The following is a 19067-nucleotide window of genomic DNA, read 5'->3' on the forward strand; positions in this document are numbered from 1 at the left end:
TGAGGGTAGACTATCAGAGGGTGCAGTGATGGAGGAAATAGTTTCTCTCTATCTACCCTATCTGTTCCCCTTAATATCTTTAAAAAAAAAACATGCAAATCTCCCCTTAACCTTAAATTCCAGGCAATATAATCCTAATTTTTGTCATTTCCCCTTGTAATTTAAGCCTTGGATTCCAGGTATCCTTCTAGCAAATCTATGCTGCATTCCCTCCAATACCAATATATCCTTCCTAAGGTATGGTGCCCAGAACTGAACATAATACTCTAGGTGTGGTCTAACCAGGGCTTTGTATAGCTGTAGCATAACTTTGACCTCCTTGTCCTCTAGATATAATGCCCAGCATTTCATTAGCCTTTTTTGATTATTTTCTGTACCTGTCCATTACTCCTAAGTCTCTTTAGAGCTTTACTGTTTCTTGCTTTCCATTATTTAGAAAGTACCCTGATCCATCCTTTTTAGGTCCAAAGTAGATCACCTCACACTTGCCTACATTGAAATTTATTCACCACAGTTTTGCCCATTCACTTAATCTATTAATATCCCTTTGTAATTTGATGCTTCTGTCTGCACTGCTTACAATGCCACCTATCATTGTGTCATTGACAGACTTGGATATGTAGCTCTCTATCCCATCATCTAAGTTGTTAATAAATACAGTGAATAGTTGAGGCCTCAACACACATTTCTGGGGTTACCCTGTCATATCCTGCCAATTAGAGTACTTGCCTATTATCCCTATTTTGTTGATCAGCCAATTTCCTAAACAACTCAATAATTTGCCTTCAATTCTATGGGCTTCAGTCTATTAATTTACATCTATTAAGAAGGACTTTATCAAATGCCTTCTGGAAGTTCATACAAATGACATCCGTAGACATTCCCTTGTCCACTACTTTAATCACCTCTTCAAAAAATTCAAATTATGAACCCATGCTCGCTGTTGTTGATTAGCTGAACATTTTCAAGACGTTGAGTCACTCTATCCTTAATTAAAGATTCATAGTTTTCTGACAACAGATGTTGAGCTAACTGCTATGATCACCTAATTTTCCCCTCTCACCTTTCGTAAATTGCTGAGTGATGTGCAATTTTCTAATCGAAAGGAACAGTTCCTGAATCGAGAAAACTTTGGAAGATTAATGTTTTCGTCTACTTCCTTTACATCTTGGGATGGAAGCCAATCAGTCCTGGGGATATGTCACTCTTTATTGCCATTATTTCCTTCATTGCTGTTATTTTGCTCATGTTAATTTTGGTGAGTTTCTTTCCATGATTTTTTTTTAATTTGATCTTGAGATATGAGAATTGCTGGCAAAGCCAGCATTTATTGCCCAACCATAATTGCTCTTGAGAAGGTGGTGGTGAGTTGCCTTCTTGAATTGCTGTAGTCCACATGGTGTAGGTACACCCACAGTGCTGCTAGGGAGGGAGTTCCAAGATTTTGACCCAGTGACAGTTGTTATGACTGACCGCTCAAGTCAAAGCCTGCAATCAAAATATACGATTCTAATTGTGGTGGGAGAAACGCACTATTGATTCATTCCCATCCCTCCACAGCTCGCCTAACATATCATTTTAAACTTTCCAAATTAAAGAAAGACCCAGCCAAATTGTACCCAAATTAACCCCCGAATGAGGCTAACCAAACCAAGTGTCTTTAAATCAACAAATTAACTGTTTAATTAGAAAAACTAAGTTCTTAAACACTACTAAGCTATAAAAAAACATTTAAAATAGAAAAATTAGTGTTCTTGCATATTTATGCTCCTGCCAAAGTGAAATCTTCCAAAGTGGAACAGTCCAAGGTTGCTTGAAGGCCTCAAAGCCATCCGCTGGGGTAAAAAAAGGTTCTTCAACGGTAGAACAGTCCGTAGTCTAATTCAGCAGTTGAATTGATGCACTTCTTTTCCAGCAATGAATGTCAGCAATTACAGTTCAGTAGTTAAAGGAATTTGGTTATTTTCTTTTAAGAAATTAATCTGGCTTGACATCAAAATTCTGAGGGTATAATAAATTGGGTTTAAATAAACCGAGAAAGAGCTCTCTTTTCCTTCAGTATATGCTGGCAGACAGTCTGTGTGTGTATCTGTTAACTGTCTCAAAAGCCAGTTTTTTAGCTAGTTTAAAACGTCAATCGGCAACATTGTATCTTTGTCCTCGTTCTCCAAATGGCTGTATCCTACGGCAACGAGAATGCATTCTTTGACTCAGTTCCTGGAGCTTGTTGCCTGAAAGCAGTACTGATCCTGCTACAGCCTTAAAGGCACACCGCATACTTCCCAGAAAAAAAACTACAGGATCATAACACAGTGAAGGAACACCAATAAAGTTCCAAGTCAGGATGTTGTGTGGCTTGGAGGGGAACTTGCAGGTCATGGTGTTTCCATGCATCTGTTGCCTTGTTCTTCTAGATGGTAGAGGTCGTAGATTTGGAAGGTACTGTTGAAGGAGTCTTGGCGAGTTGCTGCAGTGCATCTTGTAGATGGTACACACTGCTGCCACTGTGCGCTAGTGCTGAAGGGAATGTATGTTTAAGGTGGTTAATGGGGTGCCGATCAAGCGGTCTGCTTTGTCTGGATAGTATTGAGCTTCTTGAATGTTGTTGGAGCTGCATTCATCCAGGCAAGCGGAGTGTATTCTGTCACACTCCTGACCGTGCCTTTTAGATGATGGACAGGCTTTGGAGAGTCAGGAGGTGAGTTACTCATCAAAGAAATCTAGCCTCTGAGATGCTCTTGTAGCCACAATATTTATATGGCTGGTCCAGTTAAGTTTCTGGTCAATGGTAACACCCAGGATGTTGATGCTGGGGGATTTAGCAATGGTAATGTCATTGAATGTTGATATTTGTTTCCTTAGAATGTTTGGCATACATCTTCTTCCTCTACTGTAAATACTAATACAAAGTAATGATTTTAACATGTCTACCAATACCTTATTTTCATTGACAATGTCACTGCTATCTCTTTTCAAGCGGCTCAAACTGCTCCTGGCTGCCCTTTTTTTTTCCTTCATGTAAAATGCAGAAATATATAATTCAAATCACAATGACATACCATTATTACATCTACGTTACACAATTGCATAGTTAGATATTGGGCAGTAAGGGCACATTCTACATATAAGATGATCAGACTCTTATTTGTTTCCCACAGAGCAGTAAATAAACACTTTAAAAAGAATGTGGACAAATATGTAATAAATATGTGCATCTGTAATGAAATTTTACACATTATGTCATAGAGTTATACAGCACAGAAACAGGCCCTTTGGCCCATCGTGTCTGTGCCAGCCATCAAGCACCTAACTATTCTAATCCCATTTTCCAGCACTTGGCCCTCCACCACCGACGCACAGTGGCATCAGTGTGTACCATCTACAAGATGCACTGCAGCAACGCACCAAGACTCCTTAGACAGCACCTTCCAAACCCGCGACTTCTACCAACTAGAAGAACAAGGGCAGCAGATACATGGGAACACCACCACCTGCAAGTTCCCCTCCAAGTCACACACTATCCTGACTTGGAACTATATAGCCGTTCCTTCACTGTCGCTGGGTCAAAATCCTGGAACTTCCTTCCTAACAGCACTGTGGGTATACCTACCCCAAATGAACTGCAGCGGTTCAAGAAGGCAGCTCACCACCACCTTCTCCAGGGCAATTAGGGATGGGCAATAAATGCTGGCCTGGCCAGCGTCACCCACATCCCATGAATGAATAAAAAAAAAAGTCTTTTGCACTAAGACTATCCCAGTTGATATTAGGGAAGTTGAAATCCCCTACTATTATTACCCTATTATTTTTACACCTCTCTGAGATTTGCCTACATATTGCTCCTCTATCTCTTCCTGACTGTTTGGAGGCCTGTAGTACACTCCCAGCCAAGTGATTTCCCCCTTTTTGTTTTTAGGTTCTACCCATATGGCCTCATTTGAGGAACCTTCTAAGATATCATCCCTCCTTACTGCAGTAATTGATTCTTTGATCAACAGTGCAAAGTCATCACCTCATTTTTTTTACCCCCTCCCTTGTCTCACCTGTAAATTCTATACCCTGGAATATTGAGCTGCCAGTCCTGCCCCTCCCTCAACCATGTATCTGTGATAGCAATAATATCGTAATCCTCTGTGCTAATCATCTCCCTCAATTTATCTGTCTTACTAGTAAGACTCCTTGCTTTAAAATAGATGCAATCCAGCCTTGCATTTTTCACTTGTGCCTTAACAGGTATTTGCTCTACCTTCCAGACTGACTCAGTTTCTCTTTTATATTTGACTGTGCATCACCCCTTACTGTACCTCCACTCTATATCCCATCCCCCTGCCAAATTAGTTTGAATACCCATCCACCCCCAACAGCACTAGCAAACTTCCCAGCAAGGATGTTGGTCCCGTTCAGGTTCAAATGCAACCCATCCATCTTGAACAGGTCCCACCTTTCCCAGAAACAGACCCAGTGATCCAGAAAACTAAAGCCCTCCCTCCTGCACCATCTCCTCAGCCACGCATTCATCTGCTCTATCCTCCTATTCCTATACTCACTAGCACATGGCACCGGGAGTAATCCAGAGATTGCAACCTTTGAGGTCCTGCTTTTTAATCTGCTACTTAGCTCCCTAAATTCTTGTTGCAGGACCTCATCCCTCTTTCTGCCTATGACGTTGGTACCAATGTGTACTACGACCTCTGACTGTTCACCCTCCCCCTTCAGAATGTTCTGCAGCTGCTCCATGACATCCTTGACCCTAGCACCAGGGAGGCAACATACCATCCTGGAGTCACATTGTGGCCACAGAAACGCTTATCTGTACCTCTTATAATAGAATCCCCTATCACTATAGCTCTTCCACTCCTTTTCCTTCCCTCCTGTGCAGCTGAGCCACCTGTGGTGCTGCAGACTTGGCTGTTGCTGCATTCCCCTGAGAAGCTATCTTCCCCAACAGTATTCAAAGCAGAGCATCTGTTAGAAAGGGAGATGGACCCAGGGGACTCCTGCACTACCTGCCTAGTTCTTCTACTCTGCCTGGCGGTCACTCATTCCCTTTCTGCCTGAGCAGTCTTTACCTGCGGTGTGACCACCTCCCTGTACGTGCTATTCACGATGATCTCAGCCTCGCGAATGCTCCACAGTGTCTCCAGCCGCCGCTCCAGATCCGAAATTATGCATGTACATTGTTCTATGCATTTCTTTTCATCACCACAAACCACAAGTCTTCCACTGATTACTAGAAGGTTTAAATGTTAAACTGTTTGGGTTAAGGTTTTACATGTTTCTTCACAGTAAATTGAAGAGTAAACCCAAGTTATCAGTACTTGATAGAACACTATTGGGTGAATTTCCCTGGGGGTTCTTGTAATTGTCTGCCATAACTTTACAGAAGAACTGGAAAAACAATGTACAGTATAAATCCTTGGAAGGTAAAATAAGTTGGGTAGAATCTATGACAAACCAATTTACATATTAAGTTGTCAGGAACAGAACAGGTAGACATTTCTTGTTGACTTAGTGACTGATTTGTTATTTTGAAAAACCTTTGATTCCTAATTGGGAAATGTGTGATTTTGTATAACATAGCAACCAATTTCAATTCCTTGAATTTTCAATATTTACAAATCTTGCACATTGATTATTTGCACATATAAAAAGTCAAGAATATTGAAAAAATGTAATAATTAGACATGAGTACTTTGCAAAACGGTTATCATTCATAATTATACTAATTCTAAACTATTCCTGTAGGTGGTATTGCAGGTGCTGCATCTAGAATAACTGGCGCAATGGCAAAAGGTGTAGCCGCTATTACGATGGATGAAGAGTACCAGCAGAGACGTAGGGAGGCCATGAACAAGCAACCAAGTGGGATTAAAGAAGGCATTACACGTGGAGGAAAAGGCTTAGTGTCGGTAGGATTTTCTAAATTACTTTCTCTCTCTTCCCCCCACCACCGCACCCACCCCCCCACACAGTGCATGATATAGAAACATAAGTGAATAGGAGTAGGCCATTTTAGCCCCTCGAGCCTGTTCAGTGAGATCATGGCTGATCTTGGCCTAACTCCATATACCTGCCTTTGCCCCATACCTTTTATCTAACGACCTCAGATTTAAATTTAACAATTGACCTAGAATCAACTGCCACTGGCAGAAGTGTCTCAAACTTCTGACATTCTTTGTCTGTAGAAGTGTTTCCCAACTCTAACTTTTATTTATTTATTGATACAGCACTGAAACAGGCCCTTCAGCCCACCGAGTCTGTGCCGAGCATCAACCACCCATTTATACTAATCCTACATTAATCCCATATTCCTACCCCATCCCCACCATTCCCCTACCGCCTACCTATACTAGGGGCAATTTATAATGGCCAATTTACCGATCAACCTGCAAGTCTTTGGCTGTGGGAGGAAACCAGAGCACCCGGCGAAAACCCACGCAGTCACAGCGAGAACTTGCAAACTCCGCACAGGCAGTACCCAGAATCGAACCCGGGTCGCTGGAGCTGTGAGGCTGCGGTGCTAACCACTGCGCCGCCCCAAGTCCTTGACTCCACAACCAGCAGAAATAGTTTCCGTCTATCTACCCTATCAGTTCCCCTTAATTTCATAAAAACATGAATCAAATCATCTCTTCACCTTCTACATTCACAGGAGTACAATCCTAGTTTTTGTAATCCCTTCTCATAATTTAAGCCTTGGAACTCTGGTATCATTCCCGTAAATCTATGATCTCAGTGAGCAAACCAGTTGCAAGTTACGTCTTTCCAATCTGAAAAAGACCCATTAATCCCAACTCTCTGTCTTCTGTCAGTTAACCAATCCTCAATCCATGCTAATCTATTACCCCCAATTCCCCCCGTCAGCTCTTATCTTGTGCAATAATATTTTATGTGGCACCTTATCTAATGCCTTCTGGCAATCCAAATACACTACATCTACCGGTTCCCCTTTATCAACTCTGTTATATCCTCAAAGAACTCTTGCAAATTTGTCAAACATGATTTCCCTTTCACAAAACCATGTTGACTCTGTTTGATTGTGTTAAGCTTTTCTAAATGTCCTGCTATTTCTTCCTTAATACTGGACTCTAGCATTTTCCCAACAACCGATGTCATAGAACAAAATTTGACATTGAGCCACATAAGGAGATATTAGGCCAGGTGACAAAAAGCTTGATCAAGGAAGTAGGTTTTAAGGAATGTCTTGAAGGAGGAATGAGAGGTAGATGTGGTGAAGTTTAGGGAAGGGAATTTCAGAGCTTAGAGCCTAGGCAGCTGATGGTACGGCTGCCAATAGTGGAGTGATAAAAATCGAGAATCTCAAGACCAGAATTGGCAGAACGCAGAGATCTAAGAGGGTTGACGGGTTGCAGTCCATATAAATAACATCCATAGATACTTCCTTATCTACTATGTCAGTTATCTCCTCAAAAAAATTCAACTAGGTTTGATGTACATGGCATAGCCGTTATGAATCCACACTGCCCTCTCTGATCAGTTCATGTTTGTCCAAGTGCTCAGTCACTCTGTCCCTGATAATAGATTCTAGCAACTTCCCCATACAGATAGGCCTATAATTTCCTATTCTCTCTTGACCTTAAATAATGGAGTGATATTGGCAATTTTCCAATCTAAGGGAACAATCTTGAATTGATAGTGTTTTGGAAGATCATGACTACAGCATCTACAATTTCCTCAGCTACTTTAAATTCTTTTAATACCTAGCAGGTCCTGGCAGTGTCTATCTTTGTAGTCATTATTTTTTCTATATTTTTTTCTTATATTAAATCTAGTAAGTTCCTTCCCTTGATTTATTTTTAATTTTGCTCATATCGCTGGTACTTTATCTTCATTGTCTACTGTGAAGATCAATACAAAGTAATTACTTAAAGTCTACCATTTCCTTATTTTCAATTGCAGTATCACTTGGTCTGCCTTTAAGAGGCCCAAGTTTACACTTATCCACCCTCTTTCTCTTAATATACTTGCAAATCTTTTAGTAGTGTTCTTGATAGCCCTCGCACGTTCTTACTCGTATTCCCTTTTTTAAGCTCTTACTACTTTCTTACTATGCCTTTGCTATTCTTTAAATCTATAGTATTCTTCGCATTTGTATAAACTATTTATTTTAATTTGACACTATCACTCACTTCTCTTGTTCACCACAATTGTTTAATGACACAAGTAGAACACTTGCCCTTCAGGGGTATGTATGGGCCTTGTATTCTACCAAATACTACTTTAATCACCTCCCACTCTTTGTAAGTTTTATACATTAATAGTTTTGCCCAGTCTACTGTGGTCAATTTCTGCCTCAACCCTCCAAAGTCTGCCTTAAGGTTTAATACCTTAGCTCATGACTTGCACTCTCAAACCTAATATTGCCACTGAAAGTTAGGTGCTCCTTTACCATTGGATTATTGACTAATTAAGGCTTGTTACTCATTGTAAATCTAAAATGACCTGCCCTCTTTTTTGGTTTAATTGCATACAGTTCCAAAAAAGTATCTTGAATACACTTGGGAAATTCACTGCATTTGGAACTTGGGTTTACTGCTTCTCCCAGGCTATGTGTAAATTGAAGTCTCCCATTATTATCATTGTGTTTTTCTAATGAGCTTCTCTCATCACTGTGCATCCCACTACTTTATCACTGCTATCAGGAGATCTGTAGACAACTCACACTAATGTCTTTTCTATTCCTCAACTTATTCAATAGCATAATTTCAATGTTTGCAGATGATATGAAATGTGGAAATGTAGTAAACAATGAGGATAGTAACAAATCTTAGGAGGACATAGACTATGAAATGGACAGACACTTGGCAAATAAGCTTTAACACACAGAAACGTGAAGTGATACAATTTAATAGGAAGAATGAGAAGCTACCATATAAACTAAATGGTACAATTTTAAGGGGGGATGCAGGAACAGAGACACTTCAGAGTGTGTGTGCACAAATCTTTGAAGGTGACAAGAGAAATTGAGAAGGCTCTTTTTTTTTAAAAAAAAGCATATGGGATCATTGACTTTATTAATAGAGGACTGGAGAGACTGCAGAAGAGACCTACCAGAATGGTACCAGGGATGAGAGTCTTCAGTTATGTAGAGACCCTGGAGAAGCTGAGGTTGTTCTCCTTGGAGCAAAGAATGTTAAGGGGGAATTTGATAGAGTCATGAGAGTTGTGATAAAGTAAATAAGGAGAAAGTATTTTCAGTGGCAGAAGAGTCAGTAACCGAAGGTCGCAGATTTAAGGTGATTGGCAAAAGATCTAAATGTGACATTGTGAAGCCTGCTAGGCAGCATGGTGGAAACTGATTCAATAGTAACAGTCAAAATTGGATAAATACTTCAACGGGAAAAAAAATTACCGGATTATGGGCAAAGGGCAGGGAAATGGGATTAATTGCATAGCTCTGCTAAAGAGCTGGCGCAAGTACAATGGGCCAAATGACCTCCTATGGTACTGTATTTTTCTATGATTCTACCCAGAGCATTCCTACTGCTTGCTCACCCTTACTGACATCAAAGTTAAAGAAGTAAACCTGTTGCAGTGTGCTGACAATTTGCTCAGTGATATTGCTCTTATTTTATACAACTGACTGGATTGCTAGGGCACTTTATAGCATCATTAAGAGTCAACCACCTTGTTGTGGAATTGTAACGATGGTAAGTTCATTCTCGTGAGCCAGTAGGATTTTTCTGATAATGCAACAGCTTCAAGGTTCGTTTTGCTGGTACCAGCTTCTTGTATGTGGATTTTGTAAAAACTGAATTCAAAATTCCAAATTGCCATGGTGGGATTTGAACTCGCGTTCTTTGGATTATTCGTCCAGTCTCGGATTGGGCGGCGCAGTGGTTAGCACCGCAGCCTCACAACTCCAGAGACCCGGGTTCGATTCTGGGTACTGCCTGTGCGGAGTTTGCAAATTCTCCCTGTGACCGTGTGGGTTTTCGCCGGGTACTCCGGTTTCCTCCCACAGCCAAAGACTTACAGGTGATAGGTAAATTGCCATTGTAAATTGCCCCTATTGTAGGTAGGTGGTAAGGACTATGGGATTACTGTAGGGTTAGTATAAATGGGTGGTTGTTGGTCGGCACAGACTCGGTGGGCCGAAGGGCCTGTTTCAGTGCTGTATCTCTAAATAAATAAATTACGAGCAAAAATAAGCACTGCTGTACCGTCCCCTACTGCACAGGTTATTGCACATTCTTTTGCAACTTCTATTGGTTGCTAGTTACTTGCACAATGTAATTCAGAGTTGTAGACGTTCATCTATGATATAGTATGATGCTGTAATATTCAACAAGGAAATATGTTTGGGAGATGCTGATGTTTTTATTTTATCTTTTTAGGGCTTTGTGAGTGGAATCACAGGAATAGTGACAAAACCTATTAAAGGTAAAAGGAAAATTATTGTGGTAACTTTTTTTCAGTTTTAAATGTTCATAGTTATGGAAAAATGAAATTATTTTCTTAATTTTGTAGGTGCACAAAAAGAAGGTGCAGCAGGTTTCTTTAAAGGCATTGGCAAGGGCTTGGTTGGAGCAGTGGCAAGACCCACTGGAGGCATTATAGACCTGGCCAGCAGTACTTTTCAAGGGATAAAAAGGTAAAGTATGCATTGAAATCATCAGATATACATATATATAATAGATATGAATTCTGCACAGTTGAGCTTTCTGCATGTCTGAAACAACAATAAAGTGCATTCATATAGTGGTGTCACATTTTTGAATTTTGATCTCTTTCTCTCCGTGAAAAAGATTTGAGTGAATGACTTCTTTCCCTTTATAAATCATCAAAAAAGGTGATGTACAAAAACAAATAAGTCAGCCCACAAAAGGGATGCGGTTTATTTTTTCTCATTTTTAGAGGAGGGAAGTGAATGGATGAAGGAATTGGGATTTGTTTTAACTGTTACTCTGTATATTCAGTTACCTGTAAATTAAGCAGTTAGACAATTTGCATCAGACTTTCTCACACTAAGTGTTTTCAGTTCGCCTTCTGAAAGATTTTAGAAATGTATATGAAATCATCTGTAAGAACCAAGATCCAGTTCAGACCACAAGGGGGTACTATTGTCATATTGCTGGTAACATTGATCATATAATTAGATACTGCCAAGACAGGCAGAGGATGCCAAGGTTGTACACGGCCTTATTCAGATGAGCAAGAGATGAGAGAGGGGGTTTGCATCAGTTGAAAGGTAGTGGAATTTATGGTGGGGTCTCCCCAAACAAACTTTTAATATGGAAGTGTTATAACGCATATTCGATATTCTGCTGATAGCCTTGGTTTGTTTAAACTTTTACAGCAGTAAACAATCATAATATTCATATCAGTACTATTGCAATTTAAATAAAAATGATTAAGGAACATCTTAGCTGTTCCATCCTGAGAAAACCTATGGTCGCTCACCTCTCCCTATCAGAATAGAACTGTTCCATGATTCTAGAAATATTGTCCCCACAAACCAACCTTACTTCACATGTTGATTACACTTCTTCCAATAATCAGTCCTAAAGCTACTTTTTACTATTTTGGGCTTGTGCCCAATGTCCTACTGTCACATCCTAATTTGTAGTAGTTTTCCAGATTTTGTTTTTTTTCTGTGCCACCTTGTACACCTCAATCAAATCTCTCCTCAGCCTCCTCTGTTCCAAGGAAATCAATCCCAGCCTATCCAATCTTTCCTCATGGCTGCAATTTTCCAGTCCTGGCAACATTCTTGTAAATCTCCTCTGTACCCTCTATAGTGTAATTACATCCTTTCTGTAATGAGGTGACCAGAATGCATGCAGTATTCAAGTTGTGGCCCAACTAGTGTGTTACATAGTTCCAGCATATTCTCCCTGCTCTTATATTCTATACCTCGACTAATAAAGGAAAGGATTCCATATGCCGCCTTAATCATCTTATCCACCTGTTCTGCTGTCTTCTGGGAGCTATGGCCACGCACTCCAAGGTCCCTCACTTCCTCTACACCTCTCCGTATCCTCCCATTTATTATGATTTCTTTTGCCTTATTTGACCTCCCCATATGCATCACCTCACACTTCTCCAGGTTGAATTCCATTTGCCACTTTTTTGCCCACCTGACCAGTTCATCGATATCTTCCTGCAGTCTGCAGCTTCCCTCCTCACTTTCAACCACGCAGCCAATTTTTGTGTTGTCTGCAAACTTCTTGATCATGCCTCCTACATTTACATCCAAGTCATTAATATATACCACAAAAAACAGGGGACCTAGTACTGAACCCTGTAGAACCCCACTGGAAACAGCCTTCCAGTTGCAAGAACACCTGTCAACCATTACCCTTTGTTTCCTGCCACTGAGCCAATTTTGTATCCAGCTTGTTACATTCCCTTGGATCCCATGGCCTTTTTTTTTAAACCAGTCTGCCATGTGGGACCTTGTCAAAAGCCTTACTGAATTCCATGTAGACCACATCAACTGCACTACCCTCATCAATCCTCCTTGTTACCTCCTCAAAAAATTCAATCAAGTTGGTCAGACACGATCTCCCCTTAAGAAATTCATGCTGACTGTTCTTGATTAACTTGTGCCCTTCTAAGTGACAGTTTATCCTGTCTCTCAGAATTGATTCCAATAATTTGCCCACTACTGAGGTTAGACTGACTGCCCTGTAATTATTCAGTCTATCCCTCGTTCCCTTTTTAAACTAAGGTATAACGTTAGCAGCCCTCCAATCCTCTGGCACCCCATCTGCATCTCGTGAGGATTGGAAAATGATGGTCAAAGCATCTGTTATTTCCTCCCTGGCTTCTTTTAACAGCCTGGGGTACATTTCATCTGGCCTGGTGATTTATCCACTTTCAAGGATGCTAATCCCCTTAATACTTCCACTCACCCTATGTTTAATACATCCAATAATTCACAATCCTCCTCCTTAACTACAATCGCTGCATCATCCCCTTCTTTTGTGAAGACAGGCGCAAAGTATTCATTAAGAACCATAGCCACATCTTCTGCCTCTACACATAGGTGACCTTTTTGGTCTTTTATGGGCCCTACTCTTTCCTCAGTTATTCTCTTACTCTTAATGTATTGATAAAACATCTTTGGGTTCTTCTTGATTTTGCTTGCCAATATTCTTTCATGCCCTCTCTTTGCTTTCCTAATTTCCTTTTTGATTTCACCCCTGCACTTTCTATACTCCTCTTGGCTTTCCGCAGTATTGAGTTCTCATTGTCTGGCATAAGGTGGGGAATTTATGCATTCCACCGCAGCGGATTTGGCTGCGTTTGGGGCAATATAATTAGACAGGAGGTGTTTTTTCAGATTCCCGACGGTAGGATATTTTAAAGGAATGAAGTAGTCGGCAGCGGGTTTGCAGCGTTCCGGGGTTCCCCCAGCGCGGTGGCGGATTTCAGATTTTCATTCATTTACATTCCATGAATAATCATTATCCTACGCAGAGTTAGGATTTAGACCTACCTGCCAGATTAAGTGAACGGCGAGCAATATTCCTCGGCCACCCAGTTCACGAATGTTTCAACATGGCGTGCAACAGTCAGATTTGTGCAGTGGAGTCTCAGGTCTGTGCTCTTCTCTTTCACTCAGCCGCTAAACTAACACCAGCATTGGAATGGATGTTTGCTTCCAGGCTCAGCACCAGCAAGGGTGAATCATCTCAGGGGATGGCGTTGACGACGTGGGCGGAGGCTACATGGAGGAGTAAGGGTGGGTCTTGGTTGCATGGAGGCGTAGGGGAGGGTGGAGTCTCAGTTGCTTGGAGGAGCAGGGGAGGGTAGTCGGGGAGGGAAGGATGGGGTCTCGTTTGCATGGAGGAGCAAGGTAGAGTAGTCGGGGAGGACAAGGTGGGGTCTCGGTTGTATGGAGGAGCAGGGGAGAGTAGTTCGGGAGGGTGGGGGATAGGATGGGGTCTCGGTTGCATGGAGGAGCAGGGGAGGGTAGTTGTTGGGGGGGGAAGGTGGGGTATTGGGTGCCTAGAGAAGCAGGGGAGAGTAGTCAGGGAGGACACGATGGGGTCTTAGTTGCATCGAGGAGCAGGGGAGGGTAGTCAGGGAGGACAGGGTGGGGTCTCGGGTGCATGGAGGAGCAGGGGAGAGTAGTCGGGGAGGACGAGTTGGGGTATCGGTTGCATGGAGGAGCAGTGGAGGGTATTTGAGGGGGGGAAGGGTGGGGTGTCAATTGCATGGACTAGCAAGGGAGGGTATTTGCGGGGAGGGGTATCTCTGGTGCATGGAGGAGCAGGGGAGGGTAGTTGTGGGGGGTCTTGGGTGTATGGAGGAGCAAGGGAGGGTAGGTGGGGGGTAGGGGGTTCTCGGGTGCATGGAGGAGCAAGGGAGGGTAGTTGGGGGCGGGGAGGGTGGGGTGTCAGTTGCATGGACTAGCAGGGGAGGGTATTTGGGGGGGAGGGGGGTCTTGGGTGCATTGAGGAGCAGGGGAAGATAGTTGGGGGGTCTCGGGTGTATGGAGGAGCAGGGGAGGGTAGTTGGGGGGGGATGGGTGGGATGTCAGTTGCATGGAGGAGCAGGGGAGAGTAGTTGGGGGCGGGGAGGGCGGCAGGGGAGGGTAGTTGGGGAAGACAGGGTGGGGTCTCGGGTGCACGGAGGAGGAAGGAGGGGAGGACAAGGTGTGGAAGTGGCTGATTTTGATAGTGAGGTGTGTTTGCAGGGGGTGGTGGGTTGATATGTTCCTGTCAGAAAATGGTCATGAGAGGCCTAATAGGAGGGAGGATCACTGTCGTTGTTGGAGTTCTGTGTGACCACATCAGGACACTGACTGGCAGAAGGTATGGTCATAGTCGCGGGGGCAATTGTGTATGGTAGAGGGTAGGTCGAGACTTAGGGTTGGGTATTCGAGGTCATCATAGGGAGGGATTAGGAATCTAACTATATCAAGGTGGATTATTGGAGGTTCAAGGGTGAGAGTCAGCAGTTGGATGGTGACGGGAGTAGGGAAGCAGGGGGAGGGATGACATGTATAAATTGATGATGCGTGGTCCACGGTAATGGGGCGGGGAGGGTTCTATGGTAACGGGGAAAGGTGAAGGTCAAATTGGGTGGGTCAAGGGTGATGGGTGCAGGCTGGAAGGTGGCTGGAGGAGGTTGGAAGGTGGGCAAACTTGCCTGGTATCGCAGATGCAACATTTTCTGGAAGAAGAATGCAAACCACGTGTCCAATCAAGGAATGCAAATCGATTGGGAGGAGACGAATTATGGTGGGTGTGATCTCCTGCTCCATGCAAATGTAAGGCATATAACTGCGATCTGCTCATGACTTTCATAGTTCTGCTGAATGGCAGAAGGAGGACAGTTTTACAATACTGTCCTCATCTCAACAGTTGAAAAGCTGCAAAGACATGTGTCTCATACATGCACGTGAACAATTGCAGAGGGAGCGACTGAGGAAAGATCTTGATGATCACCGATGGAGCCTCAGCAGGAGCAGCGTGCCGCACAAGAGGGTGAGGCTGCTCAGAATGAAGCCATCCAGGAAAGGCATTATCGAAAACAGATGCTCGCGTGTCATCACATCCTCAGATCAAGGACACATCATCTGTCTGAGAGACAATGGCAGAGAAGCATGAAAATGTGACGTGCAATGGCGACAGAAATGTGCTACCTGCAACCGCTTGTTTTCGTTGGGAACCACATGCCACTAACCCTCAAGGTTACTATTGCACTCAATTTCTTTGCTAGTAGGGATCAACGGGCGACATGTGGCATTTCGCAGTCTGCAGCCCACAAGTGCATCAAAGAGGTAACCAATGCCCTTTTTTGACCTTCCAAAGCCCTGCTGAAGAGAGGTACGATGTCGGTCACACATCCGCCAGAGCCATCATTGAGCACATTACTGGCAAGTTGAAAATGCGATTCCGTTGCCTTGACCAGTCTGGAGGGGCACTTCAGTACATGCCACAGAGGTATCACAAATAATCGTCATCTGCTGTGCCTTGCACAATCTTGCAATTAGATGCGGCAACATGCTGTAGGTGAAGGAACAGGAGGAACAGCAAATGCCAATCACATGAAAGTGCAGCCACGCTTCGTTAAGATTGCAGAGATGAATAAGCCCTCATGCAAAGTGAATTTCTGTGGGGAATTGTTATGTTTCTCGTCCCAACGTTCCTTGATGATGTGGCTTATTGTTGGCTGAAACGTGCATAAATGAGGTTCTCCCTGATGTCACTTGCATGTCTCTCCATGGCCTCATATCGATGACGGCATCATGGTTATTGTTGTCCTCCTCAGATGAGGATGACTATGAAGAGGGTGAGGAGGACAACAATGACCATGATGCCGTCATCGATATGAGGCCATGGAGAGACATGCAAGTGACATCAGGGAGAACCTCATTTATGCACGTTTCAGCCAACAATAAGCCACATCATCAAGGAACGTTGGGACGAGAAACATAACAATTCCCCACAGAAATTCACTTTGCATGAGGGCTTATTCATCTCTGCAATCTTAACGAAGCGTGGCTGCACTTTCATGTGATTGGCATTTGAAATCATCCTTGGGCTACGATGAAGGCAACAACACACCACCGCACGCAGCATTAAGTTATGACGGTCAAAAGCAAAAGTAAGGCATAACAGTATTCCAACAAGTTATTAATCATCAATAAGAAAGCAGCCATCATTGAAGATTGAAGGCTAAAATTCCAATGAGATATGGACACTGGACATTTCCTGAGATGCTTTGCAAACATCATTGCGTTCCTGCCATAGGCATCTAGAAAACTTCTTTGTATCCATCTGTAACCAAGCAAAACATTACTGAGAGTGGATCAAATTTTGCAAGAAATAAAAATGTTTCAATACAGCTGAGCATTCGTTAACATTTCCACATCATCCATGCCACCTTTGTGCTCAAAACTGGTTCAATTTTCTTTTCCTGCCATTATGTCTAGGTGCTACCTTGACATTAGCAGCTGAGGTGTAGGCAGTCTGCTCAGTGCGAAGCCCTGTTGCTGTGGATGACCATGGCAGGCATCCTCTGGCGGAACAAGACCTTGATGGCTCCATCGTACTGGGGTGTGCAGCACTGATGCTTAAGTATAGCCCGTGTGCTTGCCTGCTGGAGGTGAGGGAGCCAATGTCAGCGAGGAGGACAAGACACCACTTATCCTGGGGGTGTCCTGAGAGGAAGGCATGTGTTCTTTCTCCATCTGTGTGCACGATAGCACCTGTCTGTCTCCCTGAGGGGAAGGAGCATCTGGAGGGAGGTCCTTGTCCCCCTCTCGCTTAGGCTCTGCTCCATGGAGCCAACGGCAACAGCAATGGAGTGTAGGTCAGATCGCATATGGCTTGAGTTGTCAACCAGACTTGCCACAGAGCTTGCCACACTCTCTCTTGAGGAAGCCATATGCTCAAATGCCTGGGACACGGCAGACAATCATGGCTTGCTTGGACCCTTCCATGGCACACGCAAAGCCACGCATGACCTCCGGCATCTCCGACATATTTTCCGTAAGGCTTTGTTGTACATCCAGCAGACTTCTCGTAGCAATAATCAGAGGATCATCGTGAGTGTGGGGCTGAGCAGGGGCCTGGTCCCCAGCAGTCCTCCGAATGTCATGGGACCCAGCTGGCACATGCTTCCTCAGCTGCTGGGATATGTCTGTATCATGGACACCAGCTTGTGACCCTGATTCTAATCTTAAACCCCCAGCAGACCGTGTGAATGTATCTGCACTGGCAGAGGTGGAAAAAGAGGCAGGTGACAGTGCACCCTCTGGGGCATTGGCCTCTCCTTTCTCCCCAAAGGAAGATTCTTGGACCACATGGCGTTCTACTTGAGTGCGGGCACCTGCAGCAGAGACGCAAACGGAGGCACTTCAAGCATGTGCTTCACATGAGTTCACACAATTTCCTTCAGTTTCCACATATGGTTGCAAGAGCAGAGATGGCACTTCATCCTTACGCCTTGTAGCTCCTGCCTTGCCAACTCCGCTCGCCCTGCCTCCCTCCTCTCTCACGATCTCAGAGGCCTGCTCAGCTGTGGTCAGCAGCCTGATGTCAGAGACCCCTCCTCCCATCTTAGCACACTCGTGCGAGTTGTCTTAGAGTCATAGAGTTATACAGCACAGAAACTGGCCCTTCGGCCCATCGTGTCCGTGCCGGCTGTCAAGCACCTATCTATTCTAATTCCATTTTCCAGCACTTGGCCCGTAGCATTTCAAGTGCTCATCTAATTACTTCTCAAATATTGAGGGTTCCTGCCTCTACCACCTCTTCAGGCAGTGCGTTCCAGATTCCAACCACCCTCTGGGTGAAAACATTTTTCTTCAAATCCCCTCTAAACCTCCTGCCCCTTACCTTAAATCTATGCCCCCTGGTTATTGACCCCTCTGCTACGGGAAAAAGTTTCTTCCTATCTAACCTATCAGTGCCTCTCATAATTTTGTATACCTCAATCATGTACCCCCTCAGCCTTCTCTGATCTATGGAAATCAACCTTAGCCTTTTCAGTCTCTCCTCATAACTGAAATGCTCCAGCTCAGGCGACATCCTGGTGAATCTCCTCCGCACCCTCTCCAGTACAATCGCATCCTTCCTATAGTGTGGTGCCCAGAACGGTACACAGTACTCCAGCTGTGGCTTCACTAGCGTTTTATACAGCTCCATCATAACCTCCTTGCTCTTATATTCTATGCCTTGGCTAATAAAGGCAAGTATCCCATATGCCTTCCTAACTACCTTATCTACCTGTACTGCTGCCTTCAGTGATCTATGGACAAGTACACTTTGTTTCTCCTGCAACAGACAGTGCAGATTTAATGACATGGCAAATGATGCATCACAACCATTGCGTACATGCATCAACATCACTCATTCTTCATTGGCTTTCGCATGACACATCCAATCACATAAACAATGCCAATCTTCATTATTTAGTAAATGCCACCAAGACTGCTCACTCATTCGACTGCATTCCTTGCGTACCCTCTGCATTAAGCCATCTAGCCATGGGAAAAAATCAATAGAGCAGCCTCGCCATGACTTATCCTGACTGATCCGAGCAAGTCATTGATTCGCTTGTGTCACTGTACCCATGTTCTACAA

The 19067-nt window shown here is 43.6% G+C and overlaps 1 protein-coding gene across 1 annotated transcript in view; it reads left to right on the forward strand.

Annotated features, from left to right (window-relative positions):
* Positions 1–19067, forward strand: part of vps13a (vacuolar protein sorting 13 homolog A) — a 609759-nt gene that overhangs the window by 531320 nt on the left and 59372 nt on the right. The window contains exons 65-67 of the mRNA XM_068029994.1: positions 5746–5909; positions 10359–10404; positions 10492–10615. Coding sequence (XP_067886095.1) covers positions 5746–5909; positions 10359–10404; positions 10492–10615 — 334 coding nt within the window. The remainder of the gene's footprint in view (positions 1–5745; positions 5910–10358; positions 10405–10491; positions 10616–19067) is intronic.

This window comes from Heterodontus francisci, chromosome 4 (assembly GCF_036365525.1).
Source record: "Heterodontus francisci isolate sHetFra1 chromosome 4, sHetFra1.hap1, whole genome shotgun sequence".
NCBI classification, from domain to species: domain Eukaryota; kingdom Metazoa; phylum Chordata; class Chondrichthyes; order Heterodontiformes; family Heterodontidae; genus Heterodontus; species Heterodontus francisci.